Source organism: Manacus vitellinus, unplaced genomic scaffold (genome assembly GCF_001715985.3).
Source record: "Manacus vitellinus isolate BGI_N305 unplaced genomic scaffold, ASM171598v3 ctg7180002432338_pilon, whole genome shotgun sequence".
In the NCBI taxonomy this organism is placed as follows: domain Eukaryota; kingdom Metazoa; phylum Chordata; class Aves; order Passeriformes; family Pipridae; genus Manacus; species Manacus vitellinus.
Genome location: NW_021938414.1, coordinates 5,219 through 19,378, shown reverse-complemented (window position 1 = coordinate 19,378; position 14,160 = coordinate 5,219). Strand labels below are relative to the sequence as shown.

Below are 14,160 nucleotides of genomic sequence, written 5' to 3'. Positions count from 1 at the left end.
TGCCCCGACTGCAGGAAGAGCTTCAGCCGCTGCTTCCACCCCGAATGAAGCCCCTGATGGGGAGGCAACCCCTGGAGTCCAGTGACTGTCAGTCCATCCCTTTTGACCACAAAGGGCCAGTCCCCTTTCCCAGGGGCAGGTTCTGACAACAGAACCCTTCTGAAGGGTGTGTGGAGATTCCTGCCTTGGCTGGGGACCCCCCCAGGGTCACTCCTGGAGGTTGAGAGCAGAGATCTCCCCACCAGCGTTGGTCTGGGGGAGTTCCATCTGTCTCTAATTAAGAATTTCTCGTTTTGTGGCAGCTTGAGTAGAATTGCTTCAACAATTGCTTTAGTGTAGAGCACTGTCCTATCTTATCCTGTACAGGTAGTTTTAGTGTATATATTGTGCACTAAGTAATTCTGATGAAGATCTTTTGTCTGATCATTTGTATCCCTAAATAAATTCCTTTTTATCAATAGATCTGATTTGCCATCAATAAAACCTAGGGGACCAAAGTGATTCAGTCACACTTCTGTAATTTCTCTAAACTGAAACTGTTGGCATGATCCAAGGTTGAGATTGGATCCAGCAGCCCCCAGCACCCCACAGTAAGTTGGGAGCTCAGAGGGGCCACCCCCCTTTCCCAGCCCTCCTGTGCCCAAAGGCTCCCATGGGACCGTTTATCCCACCACACTACCCCTGCTCTTTTACCCTTCTCCCTGTTCCTCCCACTTTTTCATAGTCCACTCAATCCCCAGCTCCAATTAGGATCACTCTGGGGGTCCCAATCCCCATTTTTCTCCCCTCTCTCACCCCTTCCACATCATCTCCCCACTCCCCAGCCCTCTCATGCTCAGTTTGGGGGTCCCACCCTCCTCTTTCCCCACTCTCCTGACCTCTCCCACTTATTTCCCATCATTCTCAATGGTCCCCCCCTCCACTTTTGGGGGGTCTCACTCCCCTCCCACTCAGTTTGGGGTCCCACTACCCCTTTATCCCCTCTAACCCTCCCTTTTCCCACCGACCTCCCCCTTCCCACCCCCCGCTCACCCGAAAGCTCCTCGCCCAAAGCAGCTGGGGGGGCTCCCAGCACCACCAGTGCCCAGAGAAGTCCCCCCAGAAAAGGGGTTGGGTAAGGTCCTGGGGGGGCTTTGAGTGTGTTTGGGGGTCCTCGGGGAGCTCTAAGAAGGTTTTGAGGGGTTCCCAGCACCTTTTGGGATGAGCTGGGTACCTACTGAGGGGCAGGTGCCCTCCCAAAGCCCCCCCAGAGTGGGGTTACACGGGGGAAACAGGGGAGTCCCTATTCCCGATCCATCCCGGAGCCAGTTCTGCCCCCCCCAAACTCGGCTCCACCCCTCGTTATCCACCCCCCCTCCCCCACTGCCCCCCAATAACCAGGACTGGGGAGAACTGGGAAGCTTTCCTGGGATCAGGAGTGGCAGCAGGGGAGGGGGGGACACACGACCCCCCAAAATCCTCACAGGGACAGGAGGGGTCCAGGCTGGGCCCGAGGCCCCGGGGAGGGGCTGCGGCCGCCGCCGGCTCAGGAGCTCTGTGGGGAGAGAAAAGGGGGTGACAGCGGGGTGGGGGGTCCCCGGGGGGGCACAGACGCTCTGGGGGGACACACGACCCCCTGGGACCCCCCTCCCCTTCTGGCGCAGGTAGAAGCCGAGCCCCAGCGCCAGGGAGACGAAGGCCAAGAGGAAGCCCCCGGCCCCTCCTTGGCAGCAATTGCTCAGGCTGATGGAGCCCGGCAGGGCCGGGGCCGCCGGCGGTGTCCGATCCCGGCAGGAAGCGGGGAGGGCCCGGCGGGGTCTGAGAGAAATAAATCAAGGCAGAGCTCTCTCTTTTGCCCTCTGGGCAGTGACCATCAAGAGCTGTCCCTGCTTCACAGGAGAAGCTCTGCAGACTTCAACAAAGTCTGTGGAAGAATCTCCTCTAGGAAAGTTGGCCCTGGGCTTTTATGCTTATCCAGTGATGGATCTCCAGTCACATATTCCCAGGTCAGTGAGCAGCTGATCTGTCAAACTCTGCTTCCAAAAGCAGGATGTGTATTGGAAGGTTGGGGAACGAGGCTGGGTTTGGCACAATTCAACACTAAACCAACCCCTTGGCACCAGCAGTAACTCCCCACAGAGAGCTTGCAGTGCTTGCATTCTCCCATCAGATTCTTTTCCAGGTAGAACATTCTGCTACAAGGGGTCTGTTACTACCCACCCCAGAAAGGGGGAGGTAACCCAGGTTCTTATTAATAAATCCCTTGGGGTGGATTAGAGTGAAATGAAACTAAATAATCGGTGTTTGAAAACATATATATGTAGGGTTTAATTTAGAACAATTTCATTTCAAAGGTAAACAGTTATGTTGCCATTTTGGGTGTTATCATCTCTATCTCTCATCTACAGCAATATGGCATAAAGAGAACCTTTAGGGAAAATGCATAAGGGAGAGAAAGAAAGACAGGATAAGGGTGAGGGAGAGTAAGGGAAAGCAAAGCTGAGAGTGGAAAGATGTCTATAGTCACTGCCCACGGGGTCCAGAGATGGAACTTGGGAGTTGCAGCTTCCATGTCTGTCAGTTGAAGTGGTGGCCTTGATCCATTGGGGGTGGGGGAGGGAAGCCCCCACACTCCAAGAAGTTATGAGTTATTATATCCATGGATGGTGTCCCGGGCCATGCCACGAACCCCCAACATCTCCTGGGCCTGCGCAGAGTTCCCGTGAGGGGCCTGGGAAAAGGGTTTTTCCTGCCTTTCAGGATTGGCAGAGGGGGGATGGGCTTTGATGGGCCATCAGAGGTCTAATGCAAAAGTCCTGCAGCTGTATTTTATGCCATCCTTTAGCATAGTAGTTTACACAGACCTAACCTTATTACCCCATTTGATATCAAGCTTTCTAAATTCCTTTAGCATGTTTAGATTTTTTTTCAAGGTAGAATTGTAGAAAAATACCTATATTGAACACCATCACACCCTAGGCTTGGACAACAAGATCCCACAAGAGACAAAGCAACCTTCAAGCCCAGAATTTTGGAAGCACTTCAAGGACTGTACATGCAGTGAAGAAGATAAAGATGAGGAAGAAGGGGTCCCAAAGACCCCAAACCCAATTCCCCAAGGGGCGTGTTGAGGGGCAGAACTGGGCAGAACCGGGGGGTGGAGAGTTCTGGCTTTGGACAGACCATCTTCTAAAACTGTAGAACCATTGCCTGGGAGGGCGCGTCGTGTGTGTTCCCCTGGGCCTGTGGGCCTGATTAAAGGACCTGCTCTTTTGAGCTGATCTCAGACACTGAATTGGCCTGGAGTTTTATCTCTTGAGGTCACAGGATTAACTAACTAGGTAGTTTTTGCTAAATGCAGATCCCAAGGTTTGAAGGTCTCACTGCCCATTGCTTTCAAGGTGGTTTTGAACAGTCCACTCTACCATTCCACTTTCCCAGAGGCTGGTGCCTGACAGGGAATATGATCCATCCACTCCATGCCGAGCTCTCTGGTCCAGGTGTGCACAAGGTTGTTTTGGAAAAGAGTCCTGCTGTCCAACCCCAGTGTTTCTGGAGGGCCGTGTCTCCACAGGACTTGCTTTTCCAGGCCCAGGATGGTGTTCTGGGCAGTGCTGGGAGGCACAGGGTGTGTCTCCTGCCATCCAGGGGTTGTGTCCACCATGGTCAGCACGTAGAGCTTGCCTGGGTGGGTTTGGGGAGTGTGCTGGGATCAATCTGCCAGGCCTGCCCACATCTCTAGTTCAGCCATCATCCCCCACCCCACAGGGGCTTTACCCTCTTGGCCTCTTTGATGGCAGCACATTTGTGAGGAGCAGTCAATCACTTCCTACTAGAGAAGTCCATTCCCCTTTCATCCAGGGAGGTTCTTCTAACACAGCCCTTCTTGGGGTAGATGTGTGGAGATTCCTGCCTTGGCTGGGGATGCCCTCCAAGGACACTCCTCAAGGTTGAGCAAAAGAAATCTCCCCATGAACATTGGTCTGGGTGAGTTCCATCAGATCTCTACGTAATAATTATTTCTTTTGGCTAGCTTTAATATAATTGTTTCAAAAATTGCTTCAATATAGTGCACTGTCCTATCTTATACTGTACTACTTCTAGTTTTAGCCTTTACACAGTGTAGCAAAAAAATTCTGATTAAGATCTTTTGTCTGATCATTTGTACGAATAAATGATTCATTTTATATAAATATTCTAATTTGGCCAATCATTGAAATCTGTGGGACGGAAGTGGTTCAATCCCACTTCTCTAATTCCTTAAATGTAATTTGTTGACAAAATATGAGACAAAGATTGGATCCCTTATTCCTTGAGGCTCCACAGTGGGACAATGGCTCCTTGATTCCATGAGGTTGCACTTTTTCCCAGCGTTCTTGGGCTCCATAAGGCCCTGCAGTGTGACAATGGCCCACTTATTCCATCATTTTCCCCAGTGTCACAATTGTCCCTTTGACTCCAGAAGGCCTTGCAGAATCAGAATGGCCCCTGGATTCTGTGAGGTTCCCCAGTGTCACAATGGACCCTTGATTCCATGAGATTCCGCAATGTCCTGTTGGTTCCCTTTGGTTCCAAAAGGTTCTGGGATGTCACACTGGCCCCTTGATTCCCTGATGTTCCACAAAGTCCCGGGATCCTTTTGATTCCATGAGGTTCCACAGTGTCCCATGTTCCCTTTGGTTCCAGGAGGCCCCAGTGTATTCCAATGGCCCCTGGATTCCATGAGATTCCACAGTGTCCTGGGGCTCCCTTGTCTCCCTCAGTTTTGGCAGTGTCCCGGGGTCCCTTTGTTCCCAGGAGGTTCCTTTGTTTCCATCAGGCCCTCCCAGGTCCCAGACTCCCTTTGGTTCCATGAGGTGCTGCAGGGTCACAATGTCCCCTTGATTCCATGAGGTTCCACCATGTCCCAGAGTTCCTTTGGTTCCATGGGATTCCACAGGGCCAAAACTCCCTGCTTCTTATCCTTACAACATTTGGGGGCCCATTCTATCCCTGCCTGGGATGGAGCACATTGTGTTTCTGCAGGAATGGATCCATGGCCATCCTGCCACTGCACCAATTGAATGCTGCACAAACGTCACTGCAGGCCCGACCCTGGATGCAGGAACAGTCTGGGAACTCCAGGCCTGCTCCCATTCAGCAGAGCCAGTCGGGGTCCCAAAGAGCACAAGTGATTGACTGCAACCCCTGCAGTTCTCTGGCATTGCTGGGGACAAATGCATGAACTGCCAGGAGCTCTGCAGAGCCCTGACAGTGCCACTGCAATCCCAAGCTGCATTGCCCGGGGCAACCCTCAGCACAGCCAAGGCCACAACCCTTCCTGAAAGGTGTCCCTTCTGGGCAGGGCCAGGGGGACAAACCCCTCCATCTGTCCCTGCACATGTTGTGTCCAATTCTCATCCCCCACTTAGGGACAAAGTCAGGCTAAATTTTATACCTCATTAACCAGGGCTGTGCAAAGTGCTGTGGGTGGTACTGTGGTCAAACCTGTCAAACAGGACAGGCTGTGGAGATCATTTGCACGGCACGGCCAGGGGCCTGTCTTCAGCATCCTCCTGTTTACCATGACCAGCTTTTTCACCCCCTTTTCCTTCTGTTTTCTCATGGTTGTTCCTCCACAAACCGTCGTGATCCCACCCTCTCCTTTCCTTTGTTTCTTTCCTTCAGATCCCATGACAAGTCTTCCTCAGTCCTCAAATGTGCTTTCTTGTTGCCCATCATCAGTCTTAGACCCTGAGCATAAAAACCCCACCCACATTTGTGAGGTCATCCTGGGAGGCTCTGCCATTGACCCACCTGGTGAAGCCTTCACACAGATATTTTGGAAGTGTCTTTCAATTATTTTTTTTACCTTTGGGGCTTAGGAGGGTTTCTCCAAAAACATGGCAATTCATGTCCTAGATATGGCAATTCTTTGGAGAAGGAGGTTGGGACTCAAAGAATCCCAGAATAGTTTGGTTTGGAAGGGAGATAAAAGGTCATCTTGTCCAAGGTGCTCGACATGGACAGTGATATCTTCCACTAGTTCAGGTTAATCACAGTCCCTGACCTTGGACAAATCCAAGGATGGGACATCCAGTTTTCTAGAAACTTGCTACAGTTCTCGCCACCCTCATTGTTAAATATTTCTTCCTATTATAAATACAAGAGTCCAGTCTTTCAGTTCAAAGACATTGCCATGTGTTCTGCCAATACAGGCCTTGGTAAAATGTATCCCTGTGATTTCCTTAGACTATGAGCACCATGTGTTCATCTGTAACACCTTGGAGAGTACCCAGGGATCTCCCAAGAAAAGATTTGGAGGTCTCAATCCCATGATCACTCTGTAGGGACCTGGGAGCTCTGGGCTCCATGGTGTCGAGACTGAGGACAGTGCAGGGGTAGCCAGAGAGGCCTTGAAGGGTGGTTTCAGAGATGAAGGATCCTTTTGTCATAGCAGGAAACAGCATGAGAAATAAAGAAACAATGCCAAGTCAGTTGGAGAGGTCCAGACTGGAAACAAGGAGAAAGAAATTTCACTCCAAGGCCAATGCTGTGGTGCAACACATCACCCAGATGGAGTCTGGATGAGCCCAAGGCTTTGTGTGTGCAGGAAGAGCCAGGGAGGACGCAGAGATGTCAGTGCAGGAAGGTGCCAGCCAGGTGGGGCAGCCGGGGGGATGACGACAGCCTGCAGGGAAAGGGGCAGGGCATGGACACCGTAGGACAGCCTGGGCTGGAGAGGAGACAGGGATGGGGAGAAGCTGAAAGGCCCTGACAGAGCCACCTTCTGCAGGCCTTTGGCCAGGGCTGCTGTCTGTGGCCCTGATGCCAGGAGGAGGGGAGTGCCCCTTGCAGCCCTGGGGCCTCATGGCCTCCTTGTCCCTGCTCAGCAGCCTGGCAGGTGCCACCCCATGGTCCTGCCCTTGGCATTGCACATCCCACATCCCAGTGCCCCAGGAAGAGCCCTGAGGAATGAGGCAGGGACAGGATCTGCCTTCCCAGGGGCTGGGCTCAGGGCTTGGCCTGTTGGATTAATGAAATACATCCAGGTTTCCTCAGCATCAGAGCCACCTTTCCCTTGCTTGTCCATTCTTGTCATCACTGCAATTTTCTGTTCCAACTGGAATCTGGGGACACTTTCACAGTTTTGTCCCACATTGAGACCCAGTAACAGTACAAGAAACTTCAGTATTTCAAACTCATTTTGAGTTCTTGAAAAGTTGTTTGAACTTCCTCTCAGGGACTGAGTCTCTTGTAAACAACACAAACCCCCTCTGGGGGTCATTAAAGACCTGGAGCTGTTGCTGTGCTGCTGAGCTGGGCCGGGCTCCTGGCACACAGGAAGCTCCTGGCAAGCAAGAAGAGCTTCAAAGAGACAGCTCTGCTGCTGAGCAGCTCCTCTGAACAGCCCAGCAGGGCTGAGGGCACTGCCTGCAGCACCCAGGGCACAGGAGAGAAGGCAGAGAGATGAGAGGCAGCCTGGGCTGGGAGGTGACTGAGCTCTCACTACAGGAGAAACCTTCCCAGGATTTGAAGGAAGAATTCTCTGGCTGTAGCAAAGTTCAGCTTCTCTTCCTGGAGGCATCTCCTAAAGCTGGCACATCCCACAGCTTCCAGGATCTTTCAGCAGGACTCTCCCAGTTGCTGCAGTGCAGGGGAAGTGGCCATATGGCAGAGCAGGGCAGGAGCTGCAGGCAGCAAGGGCAGAGAGGAGAAGGGAGCAGGAGGTTCAAGGGATCCTGGGCTGGGAGGACAGGGCAGAGCTGCTCAGGGCAGGAACCTTGCCAGCCCTTTGCCACGGTCAGGCTGTGGCTGCAGAGCAGTGCAGGTGAGTTCCTGCAAGTGCCTCTGCCAGCTGCCAAATGGCAGCAGTGGCAGGAGCTGTCAGGATGGCTCTGCTGGATTTGCTGGGGTGCAGCAGGAGAAGCTGCTGCAGAGCAGGACTTGCTGCTGCCCCATCAGAGGCCCAGGGCCAGAAGGTTCCCTGTGCCAGGGCTGGCTGTGGGGTGGGAAGGTGGGGGTGCAGCCAGGGGTGCCCAGGGCTGTGGTGCAGAGCAGGGTCCTGCCCCCAGGGCTCTGTGTGCTGGGGCAGGGACTCTGCTGCCTGCCAGGGTCAGCTCTCAGCCCGGCCAAGGAGCTGCCACGGGGCTGGGGGAGAAGGGCTGTGGGGAAGGAACAACTCCTGGGAGAGCAGAGCAGGGCATTGTCCTTCTGATCTCCAAAGTGGGCTGCAGGGATGAGGGCTGGTCACAGCTCCAGATCTAAGCAGGAAATTTCCCAGAAGGTGTTTACAAGAGGCACAGACAGACAGGAGGTACCTTAAAGAGAATGAACCAGTTCTTTCAGTGTTATACTCTGGGTTGTCTGGGTGCTGAGTGTGACAGAGAAATTAATCTCTGAGCACAGGAGGAGACACTGAAACTTGAGCTCTGTTAGATTAGAGGGTGCTGAACCTGAGAGTATCAGACATCAAAACTGTCTAACAGACGCATCAGTGTCACTTTTCCAGCCTCCTCAGGGTTGCTCTGACATTGCCATCAGAGCCTGCCCAGCCAGAGATGCCCCTGGGCAGTGCCCTGTGCTGCTGGGAGGGCTCTGCAGGGCAGAGCTGAGCCCCCAGGGCTGGGATGGGCTCTGGCAGCACTGGCAGGGCCCAGCCCTGGGCCCAGGGAAGCAGCTGCTGGCAGGGACAGCTCCAGGCAGCAGAGCCCTGGGCAGGGAGTGGGGGGCAAGTGCCCCCAAGGCCTGGGGGAGGGGGTGTTCAGGCAACTCTGGGGGCCCTTCCCTGCAGCTCTGCTGGGCACTGTGTGCTGGGCCATAGAAATGAGGATTCCTGCAGTGGAAAAGAACCTTCCCCAGGTGTGATGGTAAAAATAGAAAACACAGGTACAATTATTCTAAGGTCAGACTAAGCTTCTGCTCTGCAGCCCCAGCTCTTCTGAACCATGGGTGTAGAGAGGGAACTTTTGTATTCAAGATGTGTTACAACTGACATTCCTTGTGTGTCTGAGAGCTCTACCAAAAAAGTTATATGTCACACCACAGCAGAGTAAAACAGACTCCTTGACAGTGAATTTGGTGACATTTGACACATTGATTTCTTTTAGAAATTGAGTGGCTTTTTCACAGAGGTCTGTCTCAACTGTTCCCTGTCCTTTCCTTTTTTTGATAGGACCTATGCTAAGAAATAACAAATGTCCAACAGCAGCTCCCTCACCCAGTTCCTCCTCCTGGCATTCTCAGACAGGCGGGAGCTGCAGCTCCTGCACTTCTGGCTCTTCCTGGCCATCTCCCTGGCTGCCCTCCTGGCCAACGGCCTCATCCTCAGCGCCGTAGCCTGTGACCCCCACCTGCACACCCCCATGGGCTTCTTCCTGCTCAACCTCTCCCTCACAGACCTGGGCTGCATCTGCACCACTGTCCCCAAAGCCATGCACAATTCCCTCTGGGACACCACAACCATCTCCTACATGGGATGTGCTGCACAGCTCTTTTTCTTTGTATTCTTCCTTGGAGTGGAGTTTTCCCTCCTCACCATCATGTGCTACGACCGCTACGTTGCCATCTGCAAACCCCTGCACTACGGGACCCTCCTGGGCAGCAGAGCTTGTGCCCACATGGCAGCAGCTGCCTGGGCCACTGGCTTTCTCAATGCTCTGCTGCACACAGCCAGTACATTTTCCCTGCCCCTGTGCCAGGGCAATGCCCTGGGCCAGTTCTTCTGTGAAATCCCACACATCCTCAAGCTCTCCTGCTCACACTCAGGCTACCTCAGGGAAATTGGGCTCATTGGGGTTACTGCCAGTTTATCATTTAGTTGTTTCATTTTCATTTTTTTCTCCTATATGCAGATCTTCAGGGCTGTGCTGAGGATCCCCTCTCAGCAGGGACGGCACAAAGCCTTTTCCACGTGCCTCCCTCACCTGGCCGTGGTCTCCCTGTTCCTCAGTACTGCCACATTTGCCTACCTGAAGCCCCCCTCCATCTCCTCCCCATCCCTTGACCTGGTGGTGTCAGTTCTGTACTCGGTGGTGCCTCCATCACTGAACCCCCTCATCTACAGCCTCAGGAACCAGGAGCTCAGGGATGCCATAAGGAAAATGATGACTACATGTTTTTTGAGAAGCAATAAACTCCATCTTTTCTTCTGCAGAACACTCATTGTATAACTCATTTTGGGCCCAGCCTGCCTTCTAAAGCTTTTAATGGGGGGGTGTGGGGGGGGATTTTCCTGTTTTTTTACTTCTGTTGATGTCATTAAGACTGAAATTTTGTTCGTCATCCCATATAGAATTCACTGTCTATCTCTCTTTTCTTTTTGACCCACAAAATATACAAATCAGGAATCATGCTTTGTGTGCATTTAAACAAAATAAAAGTTTGTGCAGAAAGATATTTGTCAAATATCCTCCCTGTGTTAGTTTGTACATGAGGAATCACAACCTCTGAGTGTAAGAAAGGATACAAATTCTTTTTTCCAGATTCTTCCTCACGACCTCCCCTGAAGCTGGAGGACATTTGCAGATGTAGAGAGGAAAAGAGTCCCAGCACTGCCAGGGAGCACCAGCACTGGGTCTGTTCAGAGCTGCTCTCTTTGCACTCCCACCCTCTCCTTTCCTGTCCGTGCCCAAGGCCTGAGTGCTCTGGCAGCTCAGTCACTGTCCTGCTGTGGGTCAGGCCTGTGAGCACAGGCAGGGACAGGCCCTGGGCACTGCTGGGACAGGGCTGGGCTCCACAACAGCAGTTCCAGCAGCAAAGGGGTTCCCCTCCAGGCACTTCCTGAAGGCTGAGGTTTTTTCCCAACACTGGTATGGAGAAGAAGTCCCTGGATTCCTTTTGTTCCATGAGGTCCCCAGTGTCATAATGGCCTCTTGATTCCATGAAATTCCACAGTGGCCCAGGGTTTCTTTGTTTCCAAGAGGCCCTGCAGTGCCACAATGGCCTCCTGATTCCATGGGTTTCTGCAGTATCACAATGGCCCCTTTATTTCAGGATGTTGCCCACTGTCCCTGGGTTCCTTTGGCTCCATGGGACCCTGGAGTGTCCCAGTGGCCTCCTGATTCCAAGGGTTTCCCCAATGTCACAATGGCCCCGTAATTCCATGAGGTTCTACAGTTTGACAGTGGCTCCTTGATTCCATGAGATTGCACCATGTTATCACAAAGCTGAGCCCATCCTGATGAAAGTTCTGAGGAGGTTAGGAGGAACTGGGACAAAAGGGAAGGAAAACTGGGGAAAGAAAGAGGGGCTTGACCAACAGAGAGGAAGGATTTTGATGAGTTAAAACCAGGTTCAGGTAATGCTGAGGGTGCTGAAACACTGACTGTGCAAACACTCCTGGTAGGCCTTCACTCTCTTTGTAACCTGAAGCCCCAACACTACCTAAAAGTGCTGCCCCTCCCATGGAAAGGAATCCACTGCTCTAATTCAAAGCCAGAAAAAACCCAATCCCAGAACTCCAGACTCTTATTTGTACTCCAGTGCCCACCCCAATCCCAAACCTGTATTACCAGTATGTAAAGCCAAGCTTTAATCCTAACCCAGCCTAAAAAGCTCTTCCTCTAATCATGAACTGCCAGCAGAACAACAAACCTCCCAAAGTTCTGCCTAATCCCCTAATCCTGAGCTCTAAACCGCAAGCCCTGACCATTCAGCACCCCCACAGCCCTTGGGAGCAGGGCAAGGACCTGGAGGGCCCAGAGCAGGCCCAGGGGGTTGGCAGAGGAATGGGAGGTGACCTGGATCTGCTCAGCTCTGCAGTGACCCCCAGGAGAAGGGCCTGGGCTCTGGCAGGGATGTCCTGTGGCACAGGGGCTCAGGATCCAAGTTCAGAAGGCCAAGTGCACATGGCAACAGCCAGAGCTGGTGCAGAGACATCAGGGAGGGTCTAGAAATGCTGCTGGGAGGGGGTGGGAAAGCAGGAGGGGTGTGTGCAGCCTGCAAGGCCAGAGCAGCAGCAGGGCCAGGGCAGGACAGCCTGCAGGAGAGATGGCCAAGGGCTCTGGCAGGGCTGCAAGGCCCAAAGGCACCCAGGCCTTTGTCCCCTTGCCTCTGGCAGCTGCCTCTGCCACTCAGGCCACCACAAGCAACTTGCCTGGCAGGTTCTGCACTTGGTTTCTGCCTCGCCCCTCCCTCAGGAGCCTGGCAGGGGTTGCCCAGGTTTGGGCCTTTGTTGTTCCTCCCCCTGCCATCCCAGTGCCCCCCAAACAGCCCTGAGCCAGCCGGGAGGGACAGGATCTGCTGGGCCAGGGCCTGGGGCTCAGGCCTTGGCCTTTGTGCTCCACAAAACCAAGGCAGGCTTTGCTCAGCATTGCAGGGGCCTGCCCAGAGCCTTTGTCTGCCTGCACTCCTGGCCTCCAAGGAGCTGCTCCAAGGAGTCCCTGGGGAGGCTTTGGCAGTGCCTGCCCTCAGTGGGGCCCAGCAATGCTTCAAGGCACTTGGACTTTGGCTTCTGACTTCTTCAGCAGCTGCTTCAATCTTCTCTCAGTAACTCAGGATCATGGGCTGGGCTGCAAACACACTGTGGGGCTCATTAAATTCCAGAAATCCCTCAAGATCTTTTTGTTTTCCTTTAATTGTCTTCAAAGCAATTTCAAAACAAGTCTTCCAATTTTGTACTTTTTTTGTTTTAATTCAATTATGGATATTTTTAAGTTCAGACAAGAGGTGATAAAGATATTCTCCAAGTGATCTTGATGCTGAGTGTCTCCTCAGGAGAACTAGACAGACCCTGTCTGATCAACCTTGCTCCTCACCCCCCCAACCTCACCAGTTCTGACATGGCCCATCTTGGACTGACAGCTGATGCAACTCCAAACACACTTTGGGACCATTAAAACACAGGAAAACAAATTATTTCCCTTTCTTTTAATTGTCTTCAAGTCATCAAGACTTCTACAGCTAATTGGAGTTGTTTTGTAGTTTAGCTAAGGAGGAAGATTTTGAAGTGGAAGTCACAAAAAATATATATTTTTTGATGAAAGAGAATGATTTACACAGAGCCTTGGGATGCAAGAGGGTCAGGACACAAAGGATTTGGATCCAAAGACAAGGGGCAAAAGACATTAGTAGCACTTAATCATTGACCAATTGAACACTTATCAGGTGATTCAATAGCATTTGTTACAATTTTAACAGTGACTGAATTAGAGATTCACAATAACAACATACACACCACAGTCAATTCACACCCACACCCAGGCAGAGATGTGTGGACACATCAAGAGCTGGGTGTGGAAAGGTCCCTCTCCCAAATTCTCCTCCTTGTCAGGGAAACACTCCCACCAATCCCTTTGTGTTTCCCACCAGACAAGGGTCACAGCTGGAGGAGTGTTTGTTGAGGGGCATCAGAATTGTCCTGGGCATCAGGGACAGTCTTTGGAGTGTCACAAACTGGAGGGTTCCCGAGCTGGGAGAGGCTGCCAGAGGTGTCCCACTGAGAGGGAGGTGCTGGGGAGCTGCCAGGGCCTCCCTCAGCCCCGCTGGTTGTGGGCTCCCAAGGGGACTGGCTTTAGTTATCTGCTGAATTTCCATCCTGGTGTCAGGAATGACTGGAGTTTCCAAACTATTTGGGAATTGTATCCAAACTGTTCCATTTGGCTTACGATTCAGTCAGGGAAATGTTCCAAGGTTTTCAGGGGATGACTGATTATCCTGTGTTCCCCAGCTCTTACACCCACCCCAGTCAGCTGGATGGTTCATTGACAATGTGTCCCGAGGGGCAGCACCTCCGATGCCACAGAAACCCCTCCCCTGGATTAGGAAACCTTTGGAATTCAGGAGCTGTTCCAGTGGAGCATGAAAATGAACAGCAATTTTCCCAAAGCCCAGCCCCAAGCAGAACAAAGCCAGGCCCCATCAGTGTCAGAGCAAAGGTCCCCCATGGCTGTGTCCCTGTGGCCGCTGAGGCGGCAGCGCAGGCCCGAGGCGGTGCCGGGTCCCGGTGCAGCCGGGGCAGAGCGGCGGCTGCGCGAGCGGCAAACCCCGGTCGGTGAAGCTGCGGCAGCCCCGTGGGTAAGGGCGGCTTTTCCGGGCAAACAGACGCCGCGGCAGCCGCTGTGGCTCCTGGAACCCAGTGGCCATTGGGACACTGCAGGGCCTGCTGGAATCCAGGGGCCGCTGGGACACTGGGGAGCCTCTTGGAGCCAAGGGAACCCTGGGATGTTTTGGAACATCCTGGAATCAAGGAGCCATTGTGAC

General features: G+C 52.8%; 1 protein-coding gene across 1 annotated transcript; it reads left to right on the top strand.

Moving 5' to 3' along the window:
- Positions 1-9,155: 9,155 nt before the first annotated feature.
- Positions 9,156-10,130, top strand: LOC115307180 (olfactory receptor 14J1-like). Its single transcript, XM_029958124.1, has one exon. The coding sequence runs from the start codon at positions 9,156-9,158 to the stop codon at positions 10,128-10,130; it is 975 nt and encodes a 324-aa protein (XP_029813984.1).
- The last annotated feature ends 4,030 nt before the right edge of the window (positions 10,131-14,160 follow it).

Bases quoted from the DNA above. Each gene is read 5' to 3' on its own strand.
- LOC115307180 (XM_029958124.1), top strand. From the start codon at position 9,156: ATGTCCAACAGCAGCTCCCTCACCCAGTTCCTCCTCCTGGCATTCTCA.